At 32.1% G+C, this 20257-nt stretch overlaps 4 protein-coding genes across 4 annotated transcripts; 3 read left to right on the forward strand and 1 right to left on the reverse strand.

Moving 5' to 3' along the window:
* Positions 1 to 2261: 2261 nt before the first annotated feature.
* On the forward strand, positions 2262 to 2940 carry LOC114190612 (phytosulfokines 3-like). The gene is made up of 2 exons (XM_028079566.1): positions 2262 to 2482; positions 2593 to 2940. The coding sequence occupies exons 1-2, from the start codon at positions 2351 to 2353 to the stop codon at positions 2716 to 2718; spliced, it is 258 nt and encodes an 85-aa protein (XP_027935367.1). The 5' UTR covers positions 2262 to 2350; the 3' UTR covers positions 2719 to 2940.
* A 5119-nt stretch (positions 2941 to 8059) lies between these two features.
* LOC114189875 (ribosomal RNA small subunit methyltransferase E) lies at positions 8060 to 11474 on the forward strand. Its single transcript, XM_028078596.1, has 8 exons — positions 8060 to 8371; positions 8722 to 8795; positions 9338 to 9480; positions 9594 to 9640; positions 9736 to 9844; positions 10004 to 10065; positions 10372 to 10486; positions 10757 to 11474. Exons 1-8 carry the CDS (start codon positions 8210 to 8212, stop codon positions 10906 to 10908), a joined length of 864 nt encoding a protein of 287 aa, XP_027934397.1. The 5' UTR covers positions 8060 to 8209; the 3' UTR covers positions 10909 to 11474.
* A 1356-nt stretch (positions 11475 to 12830) lies between these two features.
* LOC114190184 lies at positions 12831 to 13714 on the forward strand. Its single transcript, XM_028078979.1, has 3 exons — positions 12831 to 13135; positions 13227 to 13273; positions 13385 to 13714. The coding sequence occupies exons 1-3, from the start codon at positions 12916 to 12918 to the stop codon at positions 13514 to 13516; spliced, it is 399 nt and encodes a 132-aa protein (XP_027934780.1). The 5' UTR covers positions 12831 to 12915; the 3' UTR covers positions 13517 to 13714.
* A 2544-nt stretch (positions 13715 to 16258) lies between these two features.
* LOC114190183 lies at positions 16259 to 17574 on the reverse strand. Its single transcript, XM_028078978.1, has 4 exons — positions 16751 to 17574; positions 16538 to 16621; positions 16391 to 16458; positions 16259 to 16297 (listed from the first exon to the last, which is right to left on the reverse strand). Exons 1-4 carry the CDS (start codon positions 17156 to 17158, stop codon positions 16264 to 16266), a joined length of 594 nt encoding a protein of 197 aa, XP_027934779.1. The 5' UTR covers positions 17159 to 17574; the 3' UTR covers positions 16259 to 16263.
* Between the last annotated feature and the right edge of the window lie 2683 nt (positions 17575 to 20257).

The following is a 20257-nucleotide window of genomic DNA, read 5'->3' on the forward strand; positions in this document are numbered from 1 at the left end:
ACTATCATAACTCAGTATATGAGCAAAATACCACTTATTACGTATGACTTTTTCCAATCCTCTTGTGCAATGAGGTAGGTTTGTTCTCATTCTAGTAAGGTATAAGAATGGCCTAATCGCTAGTGTCCAAACCTTAACTACATGTGAAAGTACATGAACCTAACTTTTGAGTTTGAGATAAGGTTAGAAAGAGTTCTTTCTCAATTCTAATAAAAATTGGTTTAAATATAGACCTTATACTGGCATCGAAAGGCAAGTGATGGAACTTGTTATTACAGAAATAGGAAAAACAGAGCTTATACAGAACTCTGTATAACAGATTTATCAATCTGGAATTCATAAATTTCAGGTTTCTAAAAGTCACTACGATGCATGCATCGGTTGCAAAGGTAAACACACTCCAACAACATTCATAAATACAAAAATGACAATCCTGTAAAGAAGAAACTCGTGAATATGAAAAGATAGATGCTAAGCTAGATCATCTCTAGAAATGCAAAAGCTGAATAATAAATGAAAAGCTTCTTCCATTTGCAAATTTCATGCTTTTGATTCTTACTTTTCTTTTGGCACTTTTACGTCATCCAGTAGTGCCACTGGGTGCACTCTAATTGCTTGTACCTGCTAATGTTCCCCATTAGACATGCCAAATATTATTTCATGTGCAACTTTAAAAATCACTGCAATCAATTTTGCATTACATGTGGAAGCACATCATGATTGCTTTGTCACGAATTGGATTATGAAGTTGATGTCACAGCCATTGATCTTTTAAAGCTTTATATTGGAAGAAAAAAAAAAAGGATTAAGTAAAAACATGAAGCTATTGATAACACTCATGAGAAAAATCCATCATCTCAATTACTGGGACCATTTCACCAATCACTATAGATGCCTTATTTTTGCAGTTGGTCCTACTTGTGTTTGGAAAGAGTAAATTTTCAATTTTATTTTTTAAAATTAACTAAAAAAACAAATAATTATAAAAATTTATTAATATTTGAATAAACTTTTTCTGGAAGCAAATTTGGAAGAGAAATAATGACACTCTCATTTATAGAGGAACGTATTTTTCTCTATATTGAAATGTCATTTGACAAATTGTTAACAACTTAATTTCCAAGGGCCACCAAATGCTTTGGTTCACATTGAAAGCCAGTTTTCTAGAATATTACAATGGTGAACAAAGAAATATCCAATACACGTGATTATTTTTCAACTTTTTTGAAGCGGTTTTGTCATTAAGACGGTGAGTAAAATATAAACGATAATTATAACACAATTTAAATAAAATCTGAAATAAATTTCAGGGCTTTCTTTGTAAAACAAACTTGCTTTTTAAAAGCTTATTCTCTAATGCTGATATTAAAACCAATCATATTTTATGGTTAAATATACATTTGCACTTTTGAGTGAAAACAACCACACATGATGTTGGAAATTCTTTCTTCTACCAATTTAAATACTCTAAGGCCGGCATACTTTCAATTGCTGTCGCTGATTATTTGCATTGTTTTTTCAAATATTTTGAAGTACAAATTCTCGTTAATCTGATATAATTATTCAATTATCTATTATAATGCATAAACAACACTACAACGTGCCCAATATAATTTTGTATGCATTTCTTTAATATCTTAAGTTATATGGTACTACTAAAGATGAAAGTACCATCTGTTACGAAAAGCTATTCTTCAATATCACATATGTAGCAGTGTTTTCCCTCAAATTTCACCTTATTTTATTTTAATTTTCAGTCAATATTTATTTTAAAAAATCCGCTACCGTTCCTTGTCAGGCTTCGTGCAATTTGTCAAAACCACACGTTCGTAATCTCTGTCAAATCTCATTATATATATATTTATAAGAAAAACTCAAAATCTTAGTTTTTGATAACATACCATGATCACTAGATGTCCAACTCTAAACATGACGAACACACCTTCCACACTAATCTTGAATGGTCGTAGCATAAACATTATGATCATGTTTCAAAAGTCAAAAAAGATTCTTTTCGAGAAAGAACATTCTAAAAGTATTTTAAATACAAAAAAATAGTGAGAACAGTCCCCACCACAACAAGGTAGTGTTTTTGTAACAGCTTCTTACGCATTAAATTTTAGTGAGAATTTTTTAATCTTTCATATTCTCTTTATAAAAGTTCCGCGTAGTTTTACGTACACACGCGAACACGGGACTCTACTATTAACAACCCAAAGAGTAAAGTTCCACTCCTGCCCCTACACCAACCATCTATATAATCATAGAGTCATATTCTATTTGCATGATCAAGATATATTAGATATACATAGTTTTTTGTAAGTTGGTAGTTTTTCTCAGAAAACAGAGAATGAAAATGTCGTCTAAGGTCACTAGTGCCACCCTTTGCCTTGCAGTGTTATTCCTCTTCTTAACCTCCACATATGCTGGAAGACTTGGCCCTGCTTCTTCCTCTTTCACTTCAACCAAAACTCAACATGGGGTCAGTTAATTTTCTTAATTCATATCATATGAACAGTTACATACATCGTATGTGTTTTTTCTTTTGTATTATTCAATTGTTAATAATCTTCTTCTCGTATGTTCTTTAAGGTTTTGGAAGAGGAAAAGTTGGACGTGGAGGAAAGTTGCGATGGTATTTCAGAAGAAGATTGCTTGATGAGAAGAACACTTGTGGCTCACACGGATTATATCTACACACAGAAGCACAAACCATGAGATTCATCGCTGTTTCTCATACCGGATTCAAGCTTATCATTGTAATTATGCATAAGCTATACTTTTCACATACATATATATATAATCCACTTCTGAAATCTTAAGAGTTGGTTCAGTCAATTGTTTTTCTTTTCCTGCAGTTTTTCTTTTTGTTTCATATTGTAAACCGATGAATATATGTGGATATCGATTTTGATAGTATAAATTTGGATATTACCCTTATTTTTATTTATCCATAGTTTTTTTGAAACTGGGTTTATACATCAGAAAAGTATGTTTTTTTTTTCGTGGTGGTGGTGGTGGGTGCGTAGTGGCATGGTCACAATTTGATTGGTCATATCAAAGACAATGGAACCTTGCATGATGAAGCTCTGCATCAGCTGTAAAGTCTTCAACTTGTTTGGGAAATAACGAACACAACAATGAACCGAAAGTAACTTTGGTTCCCAAAGTGAATAATAGCATGTGCATTAGGGATGGACAAAAGAGAAAAGCTTCAAATTACAGAACCTTCACGATTATAGCTTTGGCGTTTCTTTGCTTATAATCAATGTTTAATATATGTATATATATATCACTGTTAAAAGATAATGAAACTTGTCTGGGACAAAAGATATGATGCCACTGCCACCCAAATATTCTTGCATTAGTTCAACTAAATGACTACGTCGTGATTATTATTCTGATAAGATTTATGAGGTTCCTCGTGCAGGATCGGAACAAAAATCAAATACTTACAAATTAATTTATCTTAAACATAAACGCGTCACTTTTGTCAGAAAACTGTCTCTACCCGACACTCATTTTTTATTGCTATTTGCATACCCTGTTTTTGGTGTGAGGATAAAGAATCACACCCCATATTGAGTGTGCTAAATAAACAAATCAAACTTAGTAAAGCTAAACTTTTTAAGTCTGGTTTGGTCGGCTCACTGTATTCTTTGGCTGGCACCGCAACAATAATTTGTTTTGCATTATGATTTAATGGTCTAGACAAACATTTAAACCATAAATTGATTTCAAATTTAAGTAGAAAAACAATATCATTTTTCTTGTAAGTTTGAATCTTTTCATGCTGATTTGAATTTAAGCTATTTGTAAGGCCCTGTGTTAGAAATGATTTGAATTATGTATTGTGTCTTTTGAAAAGCAATTATTCTGTGGTTAAGACGATAATAACAAATTAGCATTATGAATACCATGGTTTTGACAATTCCACGAATATTCCTCTTGGTTTTGCTTGCTCCTCACCAATATGAAAAGGAACACATACTTTCCTTCTTGCTTCAAATCGTACCAATAGAAAACTCTTTGGTGGGTTGGGTGATGGAAACATCATCTGGACAAAAGTTATTCCAACAAAAGTCTTAATCTAATAATCTTTCTATTAAGCAAAGTTAATTAAGTTTTTCTTTTCTCTAATTTCATTTCTAAGAAAAGAGAAGTTTCCACGACTTTTCCTTCAGAAAAAAATTCTCTAAGTTCAAACCCAATCTCTCCAATGTATCTTTTCCACCATTGGCTTCATAACTAGAAGGTTGGCAAAAATGGTATAAAAGTGAAGCATATTCATAATCAGTCATCGTGATCACACTGGATATGCTTTATAGCCTTTAGGTCATCAAGTGGTATCCTCTTTGAACATATTTCTATTGCCAGGGTATTCATGCATTCACACACATTCAATTAATAACAACCATTTATTAAGATGAAATGTGTTACATATTTTATTTTATAAATATGCATCCAATATCTCAGACTCATGCTTACGTGAATGCTTGAATGTACTGTATCCCTTTCCACTCTGACTTAACCTATTAATATTATCACAAGAAAAAAAATTACAAATTGAATGTGTTTTACCAAAAATATATGATCCAATGAATGTAAAATGAATTGTGAAGAAACTTTAATGATATGAAACATATGATGTTTGAAAGAAGCAGTGGAGTTTGCGGCTGCATGCCCACAGAGCACATCATTACTTAAAAGCAAGAGGAAAAAATGTTTATCTTATCTATCTGTTATTGTGTCCGTTCATTTTTGGTTTTAAAAACAGAGATATTATCTATATAGAAGTTTTTGGTTCATTGTTTAACATATTTAGCATGAAGTTCATAATTATGGCCCAGTTAGTGCATTGTTGACCAATGTAAATAAGTTGGCCTACAAGCACCATTTTCACATGCTATCAATGGTGGCGTGTCCCTCAGCTCACTCCGAATCACTATGATCAAATTACAATAATTTTTATTCACTTATATATTATATATATTATGAAATTGTCTTATCTCTATCTTATATTGAGGTATTTGATAGCTGGTAGAACAGAATGTTCAAAAAAGTTCACTAAGATAAACTCTAATTTAGTTCCGATACCATGTTAGAAACAGGTTTTTAAAATTAATTTAACCTTACAAAATCGATTTATAAGATGAAGTTTGCATCTCATTTATATATTATAAAATTATCTATCTCTCTCATAGACGTGGAACTTCCAACACGTGAATTAATGCGTTTAGAAATGTTGATCCACCACCTAACTATACATCCTTCGTGGATTTATATTTTCATGTGGTCTACCACACTCTGTCGTACGGTATTTGCAACCCTATTTGGAAAAAAAAAGTTGGTTACAATTACTACAATCTTTGACTTCCACGCCTAGGATTACTAGTGCTAATTATTCTCATCATTTTTATGTTTACCCTTAAAAAGGAAGTCAAAGTCTACAATAATCGATAAAGCCGGCGTAAATGAAACAGTAACACATTTTTCTCTTTCTTTAAATCATTGTCACTTCTTACACACCAAAACTTGCTAGAGTGCAAATTTATGTATGAAGATTTTAAAGTTCAACAGAGAAGTAATGAAATAGTAACCCAATCCCGTAAAAGTTCAAACGTACATTTATTTTATTTTTTACCGGGTACGATATTTGTGTTTCATTCATTTTTATACTCTGCTAAACTTTTTATTAAATACTTTTTATTACAAATAAGAATGATACCAAGTAATAAATAAGGATTTACGTTATTAAATACTCAGAAGTAAGAGTAATATTTTTATATGACAAAAAGTAGAAAAAAAATATAAATATAAAAATAATTTAATTCAGTAAAATGAGAGACATCCTGAACACAGTATGGGGGTGGCGGACGAAATACAACAATCGTGTAGTCTAATGAGTTTCAAATTATGAGTCAACTCAAATATAATAAATATGTTTAATACTATTTTCAAATCTTAAAACCTTAAGAAGTGGATTTGTGGATTTTCTTTTTCCTATATATTATTCACCTCACTCATTTTTATTTTCTAACGCCACCCTTCAATTAATAGTTGATACCATTATTGACGTGTTCAATGAAGATCTCATTCGTTGTAACTATATGGAAATGGGTTTTCTTAATTTAGGAATGTATTTTTCTAGATGGTCCGAAAAATGCATGGATTTTATGAGCTCATTTTCTTCTTGCTATATACAAAGAGAAATCATGGGTATGCAGGAAGTAATTGTCCATGAACTAGAATTTTAGATGGGCCTAACCTATGGGCCGTGGTGGGTTTTTCGCGCCATAAACCTTTTTTTCTCGGCGCCTTCTCCCTGCACCTTCAAGAAATCTCCTGTACCTCCAAAATTTACGTTTATGCCCTTATTTAATATACTGTGAGAATGGGTGAAAGTGGGTACGGACGCAGTAAATTCCATTTACTGCGTCAACGTCCCTGCACCCCCAAAACGTTATTATACGTTACTATTTAGTATTCTTCTACTCCGTTTCTTCTCCATCATCCAGCTTTCATTAAAATTTTTGCTCAGTTTCATTGTGGTTTGTGTGGTTCGTGGTCGTGAGAGCTGTATGGAAAACGGAATACAGAATTCGTTTCATAACGTTTTGAAACGGATTCTGTATTCCGTTTCATAAAAAAAAAAATTTTTTATGAAACGGAATACAGAATCCGTTTCAAAACGTTATGAAACGGATTCTGTATTCCGTTTCATAAAAAAAATTGTTTTGAAACGGATTCTGTATTCCATTTCAAAAAAATTTGCAATTTTTTTTATGAAACGGAATACAGAATCCGTTTCAAAACGTTATGAAACGGATTCTGTATTCCGTTTCATAAAAAAAATTGTTTTGAAATGGATTCTGTATTCCGTTTCAAAAAAATTGCAAATTTTTTTCTTAAACGGAATACAGAATCCGTTTCATAACGTTTTGAAACGGTTTCTGTATTCCGTTTCCTATAAATTATGATTTTCGCACCCATTACAAAATTATATATATATATATATATATATATATATATATATATGTTTATTACTCATGTTCGTAGGTGGTTGTGGGGATGTTGTAAGTTAAGAATACATTTGTTTTTGGTGTTTTTGGTGTACCTAGCCCTCTTATCAGGTAGTGTCTTCTTTCCCCTTTATATCACTCTAAGTATTCTTTTTTTTTTCATTTCACACTCCAACACTCACTCCTTAATTACATTAATTACGTAAACGAATCTCACACTCTAAAAAACCAAGAAAACCACCAAAACGGATTCCATTTCACCTTCCTCCGACACGGATTACACAATCTGTTTTGCTAAAAATTAAAAAAATGAAACGGAATGTGTCTTCCGTCTCCCAAATCTCTCTCTCCCATGGCCCATCAATCATGCACACACCCCACTCTTCCCTTAGGCTGTGTTCCTTTACCAATTCAAATTCAATCATTAATACTCTTCTCTCCACCTGTCCAACCACTTTAAAACACGCTCCACCTCTCCAACCAGTTTAAAACACGCTAAAACGGGTTTCAGAAAAACAAAAAAAAAACCAAACGGAATACATATTCCATTTCAGCACGAAAAACATAAACCCGAAACGGATTCCACAATCCATTTCGTTAAAAAAAAAAAATGGATTTGGAATTCCGTTTCAGCTCTGTGCGAAACGGATTCCACGTTCCGTTTCATTAAAAAAAAAAAAACAGAAACGAATTTGGAATTTCGTTCTTTTATCTAATTTAAAATTTAATTATCATTTAGTTTTATTTATTTTTATAATTACATTTATTTTTGAAAAAGTTATTTACAAATCAAATTATATATATATATATTACTTTATTTTTAGATATATATTATAATATATGAAAACATAATAAATAAACAAAACAAAAATTAAAAAATATATTTAAAATCTTGAAACGGATTCTGTCATCCGTTTTGGCATTTTTTGGGGTGCAGAGACCTACAACAAAAGCAGATTCGTGTTGACTGGATGTAAGAGTGCAGTTAATTTTTTTTACTGTGTTTTCTCTTTCTTCATTTAAGGGTAAAATTGAAAACAAAAAAAGTTTTGGGAGTACAGGAGAAATGCTTTGGGGTGCAGGGAGAAGCCCCCTTCTTTCTCACCTGCAACGCAACGCAACCCAACCGTTTCCGGTGAAGACAAGAAGAATCACGAAATTGAAATTGAACTGGGTGCCGAAGAGAAATGTTGCAAACCCTAGGAGGCGTAACCCTTCGCTTCGTGAATCGGTCATGGCTCCGAAACCTGACGGTGCGTGCAATGACATTCTCTTCCTCTTCCGAGTATGGAGACCAGTCACGGGGTGGCCTTCCTCGCTTCTACTCCGAAATTCTTCCTCCTTCCAAGGTATTCTTTATCTTCTTCTTTCTCTCTGCTTTGTATGTCACTCTTTTATATTACTACAAGTCCTTATCAATTCCACTATTTGTAGTTTCAATTTGGATCCACTTTCAGTTAGGAACCCCTCGTTTGTCATCATCCTTGTCGGGTGTAATTTATAAGCAGCACTTAGCTTCATGGAGCTAGGGCTTAAGCAAAGTTCGTAATTGGTGTTTGGTAAAGGCCATTTTAACGGCTTGTTGACATTTCCTTTTTCAATTTTCCCCTTCTAAACTGTCGTTCTGGTTGGTGTGCTTTATTTAGTATGATTATAGATATGTTTATAGTTTTATTTAGTTTTACCCTGGAAAATGCAGGGTAGTGTTATACGCGTGCAAGGTGATGAATTCTGGCATATGACAAAAGTACTGAGGTTGAGCACCAACGATAGGTAATTCTGATTGATGATTGCTCGTTATTTATATAGGACATTCCTTGAAGTTTTATACTAATTTCGCTTTCTTTCATGAGTCAAAATCCAATTTATTCATACAAATTTCGTAAGTTTATTTTTCCTTATGAGAGAAACTCAGTTCATTTTTTCTTTTCTTTTTCTTTTTCCTTAAAAGTTTATATGATTGTAATTATAATTTTCGCGATGTCAATTAGGAAGACGTATAAAGGCATTAGTAAATCACAGTAAGTAGATGAAGGTCGAACGTCTTGTCTGCACAAATCTTGTGGGGTAGTGTCTCCTACTAAGTTATTAGTACTGAAAAGGGCGGGTGAGAGCGGAGTTGCTTTGATAGTTTATTTTCAATGATTTATGGCAAATATTTTGTTTAGCCAGGATCGTTTATTTAGACACAATTTTCTTTGCTACTAATTCAAGGGATGCAAAGGAACAGATAGTTCTTGCTCATTTTTTTAGCACTACTCTTTCAATCTGATCTGAAGAAGATTTTGTTGATGATCCTAATTATGTTGTTCAAGGGTACAGCTGTTCAATGGAAAAGGAGGTCTGGTAGAAGGATGCATACAGGACATGGACCGCAGTGGGCTTGATTTTGTTGCATCGAGTGATTTGATATCAATACCTCCACAAAATACACAATTGCACGTATTTGCTGGTTTTGGCAAGTTCTTGTAGTCTTATACCAAACTACAGCTACTGAATAATTGCGGCATGTTTTGTACTCTTTAGTTCTTACAATCAAAATTTGACTCATTGAGAACGATACCTGTCTAGGTACTCTAAAGGGTGGGCGTGCTGACTGGCTTGTAGAAAAATGCACTGTACGTTTCAATAATATCTTGAGGTTTTATCTGGTTAGACTTACAGCTTCAATGTGTTATGGTTGTTTTCTTTTATTCATGTTTAAATGCGATAGGAACTTGGAGCCAGTAGTGTAACTCCTCTATTGACTGAACGTTCTCCATCGATCTCAGAAAATCGGGTGGACAGATTGGAACGTGTCATTTTAGCAGCATCCAAACAATGTAATTATATTTATACTTTCATTTGAGATATACAGTTATTATACTCTCGTCTGAATTTTCTTTGATTCATTCAGACTGAAGTGAATTTTAAACTTGGGTCTAAGACGGCACCGCATTTTGTTTTTGTTGGTGAACCTTGCATCTTTGCCTCTTTTGCAGGTCAACGACTGCATGAAATGGTTCTGAAAGATCCTATAGAGATTGATGACCTTTTGCACCTTGTGAGCTCTCCATTTCATACTACCTAGCCTGGAATTATGCATGAATTTCAATTCCTTGAGAAGAATTTTAACCAGTACATTGTGATAACCTCCATCGGATTAATTAGTGATTTGTTTGTAATTCTGGATGTCTATGCTTCTTCTATCGTTGGGCTTTCCTTTTTCTTTCCTCTCACAGTTAAACAAGGGATTTGATCCCTGTGTTATTTGTTGGCTATTTATTTGATATACATGATTACATAATAGCATTACTGAATTTATTATGCTGATGTCATTACTTAACTTGGTCTATTTTCTGTCCCTTAGATTGCACAATCAAAGCTAGCTCTTGTTGCGACGGCGAAAGCAACTCCTGTTCTTAGTGCATTGACATCATTGGAAAAGAAAACCAGTGGCTTAATAATTATTGGACCAGAAGGCGGTTAGTATATGTTTATTGCAGTTCAATTTCACCTTTTTATTTTACCAAATGTCTAGAAATAATGGGAAGTTCAACTGATAAGATAATAAGTTGAGGATGACTGTGAGCCTGAGGTGAATTCTCCCTCTCATCATCAGGGTAAAATGTGACCCTGTTAACCATGTGTGCTTGCCTATTAATTGCTATGTTTTTTTGCAGGAATAAATATATATACCTATTTTTTGCTTAAATCGAACTAACGCTAGTTTATGATGCTGTCGGGTTCTCCAGATTTCACCGAGAAAGAAGCGAGTATGATGATGGAAGCAGGTGCTACAGCTGTTAGTCTTGGACCTCATCGTCTTCGGGTTGAAACTGCCACTATATCACTTTTGGCAACTGTCATGTTATGGTCTGACTCACTGCAAACTTCGGTCAGTTGATTCCTCAGTGTAGGTTGGTCAGGCATGACTATGTTTTGTCTTTTAGATTAATTTATTGCAACAGAGATAAAGCTGTAAAGATTTTGTAGAACTTTTCCTTCTCTATTTGAGAGAATTCACTGTGGCTATCTCTTCATAAGTCCAACCGTGGCAAGGCAATAATTTGAAGACACATCGGGTAGTTCTGCACAAATGTAATTTCTAAAATTGATAACACGGGAATTTATTAGTGACTTGGGGTATAATTAGATCGTATTTCTCTTCCCACCTCCTTCTGAAATGTCATGTTTTTAATTAAATCTAAAGATTTTTGTCCCACTCTCCCTATTGCTCAATATTATTTGCCCTTTTGATCATCAAGTTTGTATTTGTTATATTATTTAGATGTCCTGTTTGGTATTCCGGACACACCTCATATTTATAGGGCATAACAATTTATATCCATAAGGTAATTCGATGTAATTAATTATTGTCGTATGCTGTTCTTTCAAAGCTCATTGCTCAAGTATCACTTGTGATGTGTGGCCAACAATACTATAACAAAGTAATTCATTTTAATTTATTGATTTTCTTTGTCTGGATTATCCTTATTCTTGTCTGAACTTAGCTTATTTTATAGCCGAAAAAGACTAGTCTCCGGAGGCATCATGATTCATCATCTAAGAGGTTCGTTTCTCTTGAAAAGACATGTCTCTTATTATTAAAAGGTTAAAGATAAATATGAAAGAGAAAATAAATATTTAAAAACAAGTATACAAGATAAAATTAGCTATTAAAATAGTCAAATATCAATGTAAGAATGAAATTGTAAACATTTTCAATTATCCGTAACTAGATTCAGTATTTTTTTTAACTTTTCAGTAAACAATATTTAAGTGATAATTAGCTTAAATAGTTCGATTACATTATCTTAAAAACGTGAGTTGATAAGTGCCTAAATAATGTTGACCGTATATTAATTGTTATCCAGATTTAAAACTTGAAATGAGTGGAAAACAATTTTATTAAAATGGAGTTTGTATGCAATAAAAGTGAAAATTAAAGATAAAAACATATGTTGAACTGGTTTGATAGACCGCTCTAAACCGGACTTGGACACTATACTGTTTATTCATTAAATTATATTAATCTTTCAAAAAAATTGTATAGATTTTGCTTGAGGTCGGCCACAATCTGGTTGATTAAAAAATTAGCTTGTTTTTTTATATTTTTTCAATTTCAAAATCTAATAGTGTGATGATCAATACTATTGTAACTCAAAATTATTGTGATGGATAGTTATATCCATAAATTTATTTAGTTTGCAATTTTAGCTGTTAGTAGATTTGTGTGTTGAATATAAAAGTCACGATTACGAAATTTGATTTGATTTTTATGTTTGATTTTAAATATTATATGTTATGAAAAGTTATATTAAAATAAAGTATTATAAATAGCTGAAGACATATGTCACAATATTATTGAAAGATAAAATATTCAGTCCTTTTAGATCTTGCCAATCTTTATAAGATAAAAATAAAGTTATATTTAATTGCTCTCTCAGCGAAAATAAAGTTTTTATAAAAATATTTTCATAATTTAATACATGTAACTAAATTAGGACAATTCCATATTATTCACTTTTGGTTAATTAACGTATAAAATTTATCATATTATATTTAACTTATCATATTACGACTGTAAATAAAACTTACCTTCCATTTTTAATTTAAATATTAAAAACTTTAGAATTAGAAACTAAACAAATAATATTACTAGTATATTTCTTAAAATTAAAAATAATAAAAGTAAAAGTAACTGCAACGTAAAATCTTCTGTTATTTCTGGAATTAGATATAAGATTTTCTCTGCATAACCGCATGAGATTTTTCTTTTCTTTCTTTCATCGGTTAGTACCTACAAAAGCTCGTCCACACGTCTTGCCTTGCCTCATCTCATTATCCATTTGGATAACTCTTTGATTCTAGGCTGTTAGCAAGACACATTCAAGACAAATAAAAATATCCAATGAGTTCAATTGGGCAAAGCATATTGATGGCACTAACTGTTACACTAAACAAGTATGCTTCATCTAATTTGCAAGCAGTTCCTAGAACACAGGGGAAAGCAGCACACACATCCACACCAACCTTAAACACCAAATTGGAATTGGGAAGAAGAGGCATTGTCTTATCCACTCTAATTGCCACCACCCAAATACCTGACTCTAGAACTCAGCTTCTTCAAAGTACACTTTTCTCTTTACGCTTCTTCTGTTATGACAAGTTCTATTGCTCTTCCTAACATCATAATTTTGTGATGAAATCAATTATCACCAGAATATCAGAAGAAATCAGAGGAAAACAAGGAGAAAAATGACAAAGAGGTAAACAAATCACTGGCTGAGTTCCCCCACTTTTGCATTTGTCTTTTAGCGTACAATACATGAATAAGGTTTGTGTTTAATTTTGTATCACATTGTTTGCATTGTTTGCAGAGGCTGGATAGTTATTACAAGCGAAATTACAAGGATTACTTCGAACTGATGGAAGGAACGCTGAAGAGAAGGGATGGGACAGTTTCAGATACAGAAAAGGGTATCCTTGATTGGCTTCAAAAAAACAAGTGAAAGGTTTTCTTGTTTTACTTTTCAATGGTTGTTCAGATGACACTGAACTTGCTTTTGTAGACTGTAGCTCTCTACCTATGGAATTGTACACACTTAGGAACCCTGTACATTGTGATTTACTGTGTCCTTGAAATCCTCTGAGTACAACCTTTTCAGGTGATTGAATTAATGAGTTTAATTTGACATTGGTTGGCATCACATTCTTCGTTGTCTCCAACAATTCCAGCCTTGTGGGATTTCTTTTTGATTTGGTTTTATCTTGTGGGGTATTTGGATATGCTGGCAATTTTGTTCTTGCAAGTTGCGTCACTGAATAGGAGACCCAATTGTCTGTGGCATAATAAGATAAGCATTTCACTGCATTGCCATGACTTTGTTCAAAGCACAAGAAATATTATTGGCAGGCCAAAGCCTCAAAGTCTTCCCTCAAAAATAAATCTGTCACTAAACTACGGAATGATTTGGTGTTATGGTCAAACATTACTTTTAGGTTCACCAATCCAAATTCCACATGCATTCTATGCTCACAATTTCTAGTTAAAGCCAGATTTAATTTTAAAACTTTTATCATGAACTTTGCTTCAAAGAATTAATTTGTTTCACCAATGGTTCAAAGTTATATTTGAAGTCAAATCTCTAGCCGTCTTTGCCTGTACAAAGGGCTATCTTCCTTCAATGTTTTGTCTGTACTAACACTGTAAAGGATCAAATTTCAAATTTCATGATGAGTCAAATAGTTATCCAATGGAGCAAGTTGGTTAGGTGATCTTGTCCTCAAGGTGTATATGAGAGTCCTGTGTCCCACATGTGAAGGCCAGATTGAACAGTGCAAATTTAGTACCAGTTACCAAAATAAGGGTCTACACTCTCACCTTTACTTTCAAGGAAGAAAATAAAATTCCTTTGGGATTTGAAGTGTGGTTTTTGACTAAAAGGTGAAGGAAGAATGATTTTGCCTGCTAAACTTTTTCAATGTTTCTCTCTAAATGGGAAAAAAAGCTATTGCACTGCACCTTTACTGCGTTATAAAATAGAATACCAGTAACAGTATACACTTTGCTTCCAACCATGAAATAGAATTATGCAGTGATGCAATATTCACAGTGATTTAGCTTATTTTGATGGGATACATAATTGAATGTTATTAGTGTTTTTTAAAATGAAAAAGCTCGTTGCATATTACATAGAAATTTGTGAGAAATCAGGTATAGTTTCAGACTATACAATAAATTATCATGTTCTTGGCACAGAGCTTTGAATCCTCAAGAGTACAGACATTGTCCAGAGAAACGGAAACATCGAAACTAAATTGGCCATCATCACATAAATAAGAGATGAGACAATAAACTTGTTGGAAGCATCGAAGCACCCTCCTTACCCTCTTCCAATGACAGAGGGGTTTGGTTTGGGCGGTGGTTGGAAGAACACAAATGTTTCCCCCCACAACCTTTTTCATTCTTATCCATTTATATTGAATGCACCAACCAAGCCAAGGAATATCATAACTTTTTTTAATTATTTTCTCTGTCTCTCTACAATTTCATTTCTCCTGCATGTTTAACTTTTCATTATCAACACCACCATTATCTAACTTCAAAACATTACTCTCTGTTATTTCATAATTATTATTTAAAACTGGATAGGTTAATTAGTTACAATAACTGAATTATGTAAAACATGTGGATTGAGATTATGATTTTGTGATCCTAGATTGTGTTGGGTATGTTCTTTAGCTTTGTTGAAGATTTCTGGACTTGTGGCAGATATTTTGGCCCTTTATTTTAATAGGAACGAACTAGGAATAAATAAAGGAATAAAAAAAATGAAAGGCAGAATTATGGATGACATCAAGTCCTATGACAGTTTCCAAGCAGACAGAGTTGGAGGGAACAAGACCACACAAACCAACATCAAATATCATATTTTAAACAAAATGGGGCATGTTACTTTGGGTCAGGAAGATCACAGGCAGGATCTCCAGAGCTTGAAAGAGATTTTGAGAGAGACATGCCAAATATTCCAACATCAACCTTAAAACCCATCCCTTCTCTTCACTCCTCCTCCTAACACTCTTAAACCCCTTGTCTCTTTTTCATTAACTTTTAATCATAACTACTAATATAAACATTCTACTTAATCAAATGTACCTAACTCACAAAACAATCACGTAACCAAAATCTAAATCATCTGTGACCACCATTTTTTATGTAAAGTCGGCAGCGATTAAATTATCGATAGCATGTCTTAGTCTCCTCCTCACTCCTTTCACGAGTGAAAAGTTTCTTTTTAGTTCTGTTTCTAAAACAAGTGATACTATACTGAGTTCATATTAACATTTTTGCATTTTAAATTAAAGATCAGGAAGCGAATTTAGATATAATACCTTAATAAAGCCAAATATTTCATTTTTAATTGAATATTTGAACCAATGGAATGTTGTTAGTGCCGCATTTATATTGTGCCTGAGGCTTCATGGAAACAAAAGAGGAGCATCCTTACACACATATGCCTTGTAAATGTAATCATCATTCATTGACAAGAAAATAAGATTTCTAAAGCAAAAAAGTAAACAAAAAAAATAAATCTAACTTGTCTTTTCATGTTGTTTCCCACTACATGAACGGCTACAAAAGAAAAAAAAAAAAAGAGAAAGGTACAGGGTCCCTTTCAACACCACGATTCTCCATCCATTGCAGAGACAGCCATTAGCAGAACCGACACACACACACACACATATATTTATATATTCACCTTATTCCCATCCTTTTTCCTCCATACCATCTGTCAAACAAAGAATGCATATTAAAAGATCTCAATCATAACCAAAAATTCGAAATCTGTTTTCTTCTTCATGTACATACAAGAAAAACTTACTTGTTGCCTTCGACTTCGTTTTCTGATTGTAAGAAACCGAAGTGTTCTTCTTGGAATGACGATCTTCCCTGAAAGAATATAAATGGTTGTAGTCTTTTAAAGAAGTGTGAAATAGCGAAATCAAAAGAAGAGAGCAAAGTGAAGTACCATAAAATAAGTTGCCGAAAAACCTTGTGAATAATCAACCACACTCCCTACAGATGTCTGTTGGTTGCCCCTTGTAACATTGTCCTGCAAATTTTTCAAGAACCATGAGTGACAAAACACATTCAAGGGATTCACCGTTTTCGGTAAAATACTAAACGAGGAAATAACATGCAAGCACAAATTCTTGGCTTTGAAAACAAACATGGAGCATACAGTGGAAAAGTCAAAGACAGGAGAGCTAGCGGTGTCGTGAAGAAAAGTGAGATGCTGATCCTCAAGGTGTTGATTTTCCTTAACTTTCTGCTTCTTTTTACTAGTCTTGGCCAGCTTCACTGCCTCGGAAGCAGAATAGAAGCAGCCATTGAGATCTTCTTTGAAGTAAGAGTCGTAGTGTGGAAAAAGAGGAGGTCCAGAAGAAGCATCAGAAAGCATGGACAAATCCTCCTCCCCAGAGTCCTCATCTTTGAATCTTTTGTCCTTGTGTTCTTGTTCCTCTTCACAGAACCCCTCAGTTCCACCCCGATGTGAAGAAGCATTCTGGTTAAGGAAAGAGTGTTCCAGGTATAGAGTCCAACCAGACTCACACCCACTGGTGCGTAGTTCTGAACCAAGTGTGTTCATCTTGGTGTGTTTACTTTTTGTTTTTCCTAGTATATAGGAAAATAGAGGAGTGATGAAAGAGTGAGTTTTTGCAGTGGTAAAAGGAAGAAAAGAATGAAAGAAATTATGAAAGTGTTGCAGAGGCTATTAAGGGAATGGCAATGTGGTTTTGGTTTTGGTTTGGGGAGCAATGTGGAGAGAGAGAGAGACAGAAGAAGAGCGAATGTGAGGTTGAAAAGAGTATAGAGAATGAGAGTGAAATAAATGGTAGAGCAGTTTTGTCCTCATTCTCTTCTCATTGCGCTTGGTATGCGAATGAGTAAGTGCCAGTTGGGTGAGCCACACCTCTTTCACATGCTAGACAGCGAAGCACTGTGTACACTCTTAACAAACAAAACATGCTTCAACTCTATTTCCTCTTTCTCTCTTCGCATATCATCACTGTTATCATCCTATTTAGAACAACACTTTAATCATATATAATGCTTAGCAAACTGTGTTGTTTAGTCATACAAGTAAAGGTCACTCCCACGTTGGATTTTATAAGTACAGGGATGTAAAAAAGATTATTCGTATTCGCGAATAGGATTTTATAGGCATATGCATGTAAAAAAATTGTATTCGCGAATATATGTAGATAAATAACGGATAGAAAATGTATATGATAACGAGTAAGGATATTTTTAATATTCGCATGTTAACACGACGGTACGAGTATCATAATATTCGTACTCGTGAATATTTATTTTCGTTATACTCTAATTTAAATTAAAAAAAATAAAAAATAACATGATTAAAGTATTAATATATTGATTTTGAATGAGATTTTTTTATCAATTAGTTTTTTAAAAAAATCATTTTTTGTAAGCTGTCATTAAACACTAATTAAATTATTTATTTAGATTTTGTTTGAAAATTATGAATGTTATGTATTGTATTTAATTTGAATTTACGATAAAATATGTTATTAAATTTTTATTTTTATTTTTTTTAAATACCCACGGATACCCATTAAAAAATTATATGAGTACCCACATAACATATATCTGACGAATATGGATATGGGTACGGAGTGGATATTTATCCAACGGGTAGAATACGAAGCTACTACTCGTACCCTACCCGATCTGTTGATCTCCCTAATTGCAGTCATAGAAATAGATTATACAACTTTTTCATTTAAGTAAAATAATAATATGATTCTAATTTTTTAATTTTATTATTTACTCTTTAACATGATTTAGTATAATTATTAATTTTTCAAATAAAAAATTAATAACACGTTAATTAATAGTTCACGTTAAGAAGTAAAAGATAAAAATTAAAAAATGAAATTTATAATATATTTTCCTTCGTTAAAATAAAATATATCATATTTTGAAAATATAAAAGAGATGAGTAGAAGTTAATTAATAGGAGTGCTAAAGTGATATGCATAAGTGCATCAATGAGAGAGTGTGAAAATGTTTTGGGGCATAGTGCAGTTGACTAGGATTTTATACATCCACATGCAATCACATTCACGATCCTTTATTTCTCCTTTCCAAAACTTTCCACTGCCAGGATTTACATAAGCATGTGGCCACGTGTGCATTCAAAAGGACAAGCTTCAAGTCATAACTATTTCAAAATTCATTATCATATTCTTTATATAGTTTTAATAAATCGTGAAGTTCTTCGATTTATCTTCTTTAGCCTTTTGAAATTGCTTCAAACTTTTTATATATAATGTATCTTTTTTTATTTAAAACATCCAAATCCGTCACCGTTTATCCAAACTTTCAATGTTACGTACTATTCAAACACATGTCTGCACGTGTACATGCACATTCATCTAAATCCCACCTGCATTTTTTTTTCTACTTAGATAAATGTGTTGTAAGACGTGGTTTAATAATTCAAAAATCATAAAATCCTAAATAAATTTCACCAACTTAACACAATTTTATAAATAAATTCATATATATATATATATATGATTTTGAATTGTTAAAATATATTTTTAATTTAAATATCAATTCAGTTTAGTTTACGTATCGTACCAATTTAATGAAATGTTTAAAAAGAAAACTCATTTATAGATACAAAATCAATAAAATATGAATTCTCATATTAATATTATTTTTAATCTAAAATTTTAAGATAAATTTATGAATTTTATTTTTACATAATACTTAATTTTCTCACTTTCTTTAAAATATTTAAATAAAAAATAAAAGTTTGAGTAAAAGTAAAATCAGAAGAGGATCAAACTTATTTATCTAAAGGTTTTCAGATAATTAATTAATTAATTAAAAAACTGTTAATTATAATGTAAAATGATTACATTTATAAAAATAGTAAATTAAAAAATATGGGTGTCAAATAGTCAATCAACAACACGTGTGTAAATATATTTTTTGAGAAAACTTCTCAACATATTTAAAAAGAAAAGACAAAAAAAAACTATAAATTGAAATTAACTTATCTACTTATCTACGTGTTATGCTTTATAGGTTTTTTATATAATTTTCAGTTTTATTTTATAATTTATATGTAATTCGATTCAATTTAATAAAGAATTTTTTTTTCTTAAATTATCCCAAATGTATATCCATTCGTCCCTTCCTAAAAAAAATGAATATAAATTCAAAGTGTCCATAATGATTCTTAAACTTACGTACTTAAAAGGTAGGCACGTGATGATGGTCAAATAATAGAAGTACTAGCTAGGTACTACTACACGACTACGACACAATTTAAATAACCAGAGAAAAGGTACAGAAGTAGCCTAATCTGTATTATTTAATTATTGAGAATAAATAAATTAATATTATTTAATTATAATTATTTTTAGTTTTAGTTTTAGCCCTAAAGAACATAGTTGCGTTAATATAATTCAATATAGCTGAATCTTTAATTTAAGATATAAGTTTAGTAAAAAAAAAAATTCAGAATATATTGAAATGATACTGTTCTGATATTTAAAATTTAATATATTGTATAAATCTTTTAATATTAAAAGTAAAAACATTATCTTACAATAATGAAATCATTTCTTAAAACTGATAACAAAAATTACAAATCTTATAAAACCTCGTGCAAAAACTTAAGAAAAGAAATCTAAAATAATATATCATT

The sequence above is a fragment of the Vigna unguiculata genome, chromosome 7 (assembly GCF_004118075.2).
Source record: "Vigna unguiculata cultivar IT97K-499-35 chromosome 7, ASM411807v1, whole genome shotgun sequence".
NCBI classification, from domain to species: domain Eukaryota; kingdom Viridiplantae; phylum Streptophyta; class Magnoliopsida; order Fabales; family Fabaceae; genus Vigna; species Vigna unguiculata.